This window comes from Nelumbo lutea, chromosome 2 (genome assembly GCF_056320005.1).
Source record: "Nelumbo lutea isolate HS-2025 chromosome 2, American lotus-T2T, whole genome shotgun sequence".
NCBI lineage: Eukaryota > Viridiplantae > Streptophyta > Magnoliopsida > Proteales > Nelumbonaceae > Nelumbo > Nelumbo lutea.
This window is the reverse complement of record NC_142685.1, coordinates 3,354,248-3,361,506: the sequence shown is the minus strand read 5'-3', so window position 1 is coordinate 3,361,506 and position 7,259 is coordinate 3,354,248. Positions and strand designations below refer to the sequence as shown.

The 7,259-nt window shown below is 36.9% G+C and overlaps 1 protein-coding gene across 6 annotated transcripts; it reads right to left on the bottom strand.

Moving 5' to 3' along the window:
- Positions 1-2,450: 2,450 nt before the first annotated feature.
- On the bottom strand, positions 2,451-6,952 carry LOC148868120 (uncharacterized). 6 transcript variants are annotated; one of them, XM_088969444.1, is made up of 6 exons: positions 6,010-6,572; positions 5,778-5,816; positions 4,830-5,213; positions 4,529-4,705; positions 2,738-2,855; positions 2,451-2,633 (listed from the first exon to the last, which is right to left on the bottom strand). In XM_088969444.1, exons 1-5 carry the CDS (start codon positions 6,196-6,198, stop codon positions 2,769-2,771), a joined length of 876 nt encoding a protein of 291 aa, XP_088825570.1. In that variant the 5' UTR covers positions 6,199-6,572; the 3' UTR covers positions 2,451-2,633; positions 2,738-2,768. The 6 variants fall into 6 exon arrangements, with proteins under 6 accessions (XP_088825570.1, XP_088825571.1, XP_088825573.1 ...); XM_088969445.1 differs by having other exon boundaries at positions 4,529-4,702; XM_088969447.1 differs by lacking the exon at positions 5,778-5,816 and having other exon boundaries at positions 6,010-6,781.
- Positions 6,953-7,259: the final 307 nt, after the last annotated feature.

Below are 7,259 nucleotides of genomic sequence, written 5' to 3'. Positions count from 1 at the left end.
TTAATTCTACAAAATCTAATATTAACAGCTTTGGCATTCAAGTCACGACCAAGATGGTTACTGGCAATACACACAGCACTACGACCATCTAAGATACGAGAAGCATCTAAATTGATTTTAATGCTATCTTAAGGTAGACCTAACCATACAATGGGCTTCCAAATCTTGTGAAGGGAATTGCACCTTTTTAGAAAGGACAAAACATGAGAAGTTCGATTCAGGCTTATAGAAAATGACTCAAACCAAATGATCTTTGAGCTTCCAAGAACTTAATGAAAAAGCTCACGATGTCTTTTAATTGTCAAATCTTCTGATAGATCTGTCAAAAAAGACTTACCAAACAACACCTAAGTCTTCTGGTCCAATAACACCCCTATCAATGTGAGGGAGGTTTTATTTTCGTTGGAAGCATGTGTGTCTCTCTTGATTCCAGATTTGTTCCTCATACTCGCAGACGGTGCCTCACACCAGCCTTATAGCACTTGCATCCACACATTGGTGTTGTCATATATTTCCATTTCCTAATGCATGGCTGCAACATGCTGTCAGGCTGGTGTGACTTGTAAGACATATTTTTATGAAGAGCAAATCCAAATTCATCTCTGTTTGGGGCAGAAGGGCGGACCTGTTAATTGGCCTATCTTTAAGCCCAGAAAATATGGTACCAGAAGAAATTTGACCAATCAAAGTATCCCATGAATTTTGTTGAATACCCCATGATTGATATCATAGTTGAATCCTATACTATATTGGGATCAGGCTTTAGGCCAGGCCCATATACATTTTGGTAAAGGTTAAGCCCCATCCTGGCACATGAACAGATCTAGCTGGGGGAAGGGACTTGTTTTTAAAAGATTGACATGAGACCCGTTTAGGGTATTATTGAAATAAAAAAACTGAATCTATGCCCTTTCACATTTTCCACTTATTTTATTGTCCAGTGTCATTTAGTGAGTGGTTGACGCCAATGCATTTCATGAGTATCAAGTGATCCATTTCACCAGCTTGGCACATCAGGAAAAAAAATGCTATTTAATCATGTTTGGCAAACTTCTTTTTTTTTAATCGTTATCTTTTATCTCTTCTTCTCCATCTTCTCTTCAAAACAAAGCCCTAGGATTAAGAATTAAAAATTTGGATAAACAGAAAATTTTAACTATGAAAATGGACCAGATCGGCCAACAATGTTTCTTATAGAAACTCTCCAACAATCTCTCATCTAAAAACAATTACAAATTTACAATCTCTCTCTCACACTCTCTCTCTCATCTACTTTTTGAATGGGATGCATGCCTTCCCGTTCTCAACACCTTTCTTTTATTTGACATGGATCTTTTTCAGATTGCAACATCTACATCATTTTCCCTCCTGTCATCAAGTTCAATCTCTATAGAATCATAAATAGAGAAGAAAGGATACCGAGTAAGCACAAGTGACAAGGCTTAACCATCCAGAGATGAAGGGGATGATTGCTCAACCATCACATCTCTATCCATCTAGCGAATACTCTAGACCACCTTGGAGCTGTTCAATTCAAGGTTTGAACCATCCAATCTGTTCAAATTTGTTTTAACTTAGACTAATTCCAAACCAACCCCAATTCATTGACTCATGTATTCTTATCTTCTATCAATGGACCGGATATTGGTTCTGTCAGAATCAATCCAATATAAATCCATTATGATGGTATTGTATTCAAATTCATAAATTTTAATTACTGACAAAAATTCTGTTTAGTATTTTTACTTTTGTAAATGACTAAGAATTAAAAATCATTTGTTAAAAACATTATTTGTTTGAATTACATGTTAGCATAACATTGAAAGATGAGCTGGTAATAAACAATCTTATCCCTAATTCGAAGTAGGAGTGTCAATAGGACTGGATTTGGTCCAATCCAATGTGAGTCCAATCCAGTCCAATGAATATTTTGAACCGGTCCAGAGACTGTCGAATCTGTTCAAATTCCTGTTCACTTGGATTGGTTTCAACTCAAACCTGGTCCATTTGACACCTATGTTCTTACTTTTTATCAATGGACCAGATATTGGCCCAATCCAATATATATTCATTATGGAGGGATCAGGTCCAATCCAATATGTCAAATTGGTCTGTCCAATCCATCCACATTCAATATGCCTTATTGGTCCATCCAATCCATCCAAATGGATTTCGATTTAGACGGGGTCCAACCCAAAATCGGTCCATTGACACCCCTAATTCCAAGTCATCCTAGAAGGTTGTGAGTTGAAGCTTTATGGCAAGATTTGAAATCCACAATTAGAGATCTAAAAAAATACTGATACATCATTCCACCGGTGACATGTTAGGCCCTTTGGAGATATTCTCTCACTCTGTATCAAATGTATCGTATATACTTGAAAAAAAAAAAAAAAGGAAACATGCCCTTACCTCTCAGTCCCCTGTTGCAGCATGCCATAATACAACCATTATAACTTACCATCTAAGTGGAATTAATCAAAGAAAATAAATGCAATGTATAATACTGATACAAGGCAAAGCATACCCTCTTTCTATATATATATATAAACACCTATTAAGCAGAGACCGGCGACTTGGCAGATAACTGGAAATTGCCACAGCAGCCGCATGGTGGTTTGAACTGTATAACACTATAACCGATTGCCAGATTGGTCAGAACCGCGCAAGAACCTTCATTTTTTATGGTGGCTCATAACACTTTGGGGAATCAACAAATAAATTATATAATACATACCCACAAATAACAGATGGAGAGAAAAATTGGCTTAAAATACATCTGGATGAAAATGCCCTGGAATGGAACTACTCTCTTGTGCCCTTTGCAGATGGAGCGTCAGTGTGTAATTGTTCAGCTGCACCACATGAACATTAAGTCTCTTCAATTAACAACCCATCATATTGGTCTGGAAGTGAATCCAATAATTTTATCTATTTAAAATGTAGGACCTTGGCAAAGGACCTGTTGGTGATTGTTCATAACAAGGGTGGGGAAAGCATGATCCACCTTAAATACAAGCACAGGTCACAGCCAAGTAATGTAGCAGATTTCAGGTCTCAAGGCAAGTTGACCTTTGCAAGTAAGAGCCCAATACAAAGCGTATCATATCGGAAACTGAAGGCATGGGTGGATTGGCATGATGCCACTGAGGACCTATGGCTGTGGTGGTTATAACCACTGGTAAAAGTTCCTGACTACTGGAATAGGTCAATGAATTGCTATTTAATATTCCTCTTCCTCCAAACTATTGACAGTTTTTGTAGCCTGTCCTGACAATTTGGGCCACTGATATATATATCCAAATACATATGTGGTCCAAACTTGTTAGATCCATGGACTTTTTGAAAAAAAAAAAAAAAACTGGAAAAATCCAAACACTATAAAAAATATATTTTTGGATATATTGTAATTTGTAAATGATGGATCTATCAACTATCTATTAAATTCATTGATCTATGAATTTATATAAAAATTGATTTTTTTCCTTTGTTCTTCAGGAAAACCAAAAATTACAAAAATAATTTGTTTTATATATTCTAAACGATTTTTATGGTAAGAAACAACTATAAGATGGATCTATCAATGATCTATCAAGTATCAAACTCATTGATCTAAAAAGAAATTGGTGTCTAGTAATGAATTTTTAGTAGATTAGAAGCTCAAATATTGTTTAATGTGTTATTAGTGAAGTTATTGTATGACACCTACATGTTCCAAATTCTTGGTATTGTTGATTGTAATGTATCTATTCATATAATATAAACTACTAAAATGTGCATTTCTCATGTGTTTATACCTTATTCATAGTTATTTCAACCTCAGATTTAATGTTATTGATGTATTTGTGGGATTTGTAAGAGCTTTTCTAATGTATCCAAGTGTATCCATATCTTTTCACCATGTCAATGCATATTCAAAGCATATCCTTATCCAAGCTTTCTGATATCATATAGCATTAGTGATATTTTGAACCTTGCTTATACCTCTTTTCATTTATTCTTTCTTTCTGTTTTTTTTTACCTTTTTTCTTTTTATTTTTTGCAAGGCCTGGTTTCATTTGCACTGGTGCAAAAATATGGGAGTGTAAAGGAGAAGAATGCAAATGGTTTCCTTGAGAGCTTTCCCTCAACTTTCTTTCTCTCTTTTATTTTCTATTAAATAAATAAATAAATAAAAACTTATTTTGTGTGATTGCATTGCAAATGAAATGAACTAAAATCTGAAGCAAATTAAAGTAAAACCATAATTTGCATTCTTCTCATTTGTACTCACATGCATTTGTACTAGTGTAAATGAAATTGCATTAAAAATAAAGGGAGCCAAGGAAAATAATCAATTATCACTTATTTAAAAAGAAGAGGTAAAAGATTGACAAGCCTAACAGTGTCATGAACATGAGACTTCGAATGGTCCTCTGTTCACACAGTTAGGTTTGCTCAATCTTCCACATTGTACATTGTTGATGTCTAGAAAACAAACCTTGGTGATCCCCATGACAGATCTTAGAGAGATGGAGAGAGCAATTACCTCCAATGTTCGTACTTGTTCTTGGTACTGACTTATCAAATTCTTCAACTGTTGTACTTCCCTCACCTTCTCCTCCTGCTCCAAATTGCGTTCATGCTGTATGGCAACTGCTCTCTTCAGTATTTGATTGTCCTTCAACAAGCTCTGCAGATTCTCTCTTAGAGAAGCAATCTCCTGCTGCCCCATGAAAGAGTGCCACAACCAAGATAGCCAACCTGTTAGTGAGTGCCAAAGACACATATGTTTTCCTATTTCAATAATTCAAGAAACACAAAAGAATCCATATAAAACTGCTGACTACCTCCTCCAATGTTCTTGCCTGAGCAACAACATTCCTTTCAAAAGCCTCCAAGATTGTAGCAGCGCGACCCCTGGCATCATCAAGATCTGTGGCGTTCATCATTTCTTGCACAAAAATGTCTATCCATGCAGTTCCACTTGCAGCGTTTTTACCCTCACAAGTTGAATTGCTATCCTCTAAATTTTCAGTCTCCTGCTCTGATATCTGACAACTTTCATTGCCTGGATGTGCAGACCTAAAACCAGTTGGGCAATTTGCAATCACCATTGGATCAAGGTTCTGTGCTTCGTTTTTGGCAGAAATGCTACCAAGGCAGAGAGCATGAAGACTTTCAATAGCATCTTCAATGTTGTGATTGTGAGTATTGAGAACAGTTTCTACCACCTACAGAGCAACAAAAATGAAAAATTATATGCTTGCAGTCTGAAAAGTAATGAGAATACAGAAGTAACAAATTAATCAAAATTTCTGTTGCAGGTTTAAGGATATATAATGGGCATTATCGCATGCAACAATGGATACATATCTGACATGATATAATCTATAACACACATTCTCAGCACCATTATAATCATGTCAAGAGTTGACTAGAGCATTGATGTTGTTTCGTAACAAAAGTGATGAATATACAAAACGCCATCACTTGATTTTCCTGAAAGATAGACAGCAATCACATAGATCCTCATAAACTAAAGCTCGAATTCCGGTCCCTCTTCAAACAGAAGTTCAGAATTTTGAGCCATTAACCCAGCTAAATCATTCGCATACAAAAGTACATACTGATGCTCTTTAGAGGCTTCACAAGCATTCATGGAATGGCAAGCTGAAGCGTGGATGGGATCTCAAATACAAAGTCCATTCAACGCACTCACTCCCAAGCAATTACACAGTATACACAGACTACGAACAGAATTGAAACTTGATTCTTCAAAGCTTCATGAACTTTACCAGAAAGGACAAAACGAAAAAGATTTCTGCACGAACAACCTGTAAGAACCCAAAAAAAAATCGAATTCTGGTAATAATTACACGAATTCCAATTCGAAACCTATCATGCCGGCGACCGACCACCAAAATTAATAGAATTAATTGGGAGAAACATCAGAAGATGCTAATCGAATTTACTTCAATCTTTAAATACAGAAAAATATGGAGATGTAGAAGAAGCCAGCAAACCTACCTCTCGATCCATCGAAGGGAACATTCGTAGCAAAAGGGAGACCTTATCCTCAGAGCCGAACCCGAAATCTGCCGAACGGATAGGAGAACCAAAACTAGAACACCTCGCTCTCTTAGCCGAAGACGTCGGCGTCGAAGATCCGAAGATTTCTTCGAATCCCAGACGCTTACCGCAAACTCCCGCAGACATCGCCACCAAACCCTAGTATCCGCAAAAACCCTAGGGTTTGATCGGAACAAAGAAAGAAACAAAACCAAACCAAGGTTTCTACCGTTTCCGATTCTCTTTTCGGGAATTCTTCTAAACCCTAAAAGGCTTTGAACTGGAGTAGACTATAAACGAGATTTATGAGTCCTCAGTTTTCCTCTTTCTCTCCTTCTTTCTTTTATTTTACGTATTTTAAATGAAATTTAGATTTTAGAAAGAACTACGAGAAACCCCGCCTTAGCGAAAATGGGTTTGGAAACCATATGTTCTTGATGAAGAAAAAACATTCAAAGAATACGGAAGTAATGGAACTCCACATTTTAAGCGATGAGGCGAAGAATAAAATTTGCAATCACAAGGGTAGAAGGTTTGGATTCTTCTTTTTTTCTCCTCTCTCTTAAGTATGATCCAGCATTTCCGATCTCCCATCTGAAGGTTGCATTACCGTGGATTCTCATCTCACAATCTAAGATGGTTTAAAGCAGAGATAGCAAGTGACGATGGTGCACATGTGATTGTAGGGTTCACGGTAAAAGATAGTGCGGTGTTATTTAATATGGTAGGTGAAGAAACATTCACAATTTTCTTTATAAAGTGAAAGCAAATGAAACTGACATCTTGGTCGAGGAACAAAACAAACGAAAAATGACTCTTGTACCATCGTTTGGCAAGCGAATTGAACGTCGAATGACGAACGGTCGAAGTCGAACAAGCGCCTTTACGACGTATCCGTGATGGGATTCAGTCACTGCAAGGCCCGTTCCCACTGTAATATTCAGGTGGAGATTTTGCACTCTGCGAGGGAACACAAATGTCAAATGTGGTTAATCCGAGTCGTTCATTAGCACACACTGATAAGGCTGCTTCAGTCAGATCAAAGTCCGTTGAACACTTGCATCCGGAATATTTCCGTATTTTTATGTTTTATTTCAAAGTCCGTTGAACACAAATGTCAAATGCAAGACTATGATCGCTGTTCGAATGAACTTTGCTCTGACCGAATCCTGTTTCGGTTGTAAGCTAGTCAATCCTGTTCATGAGTT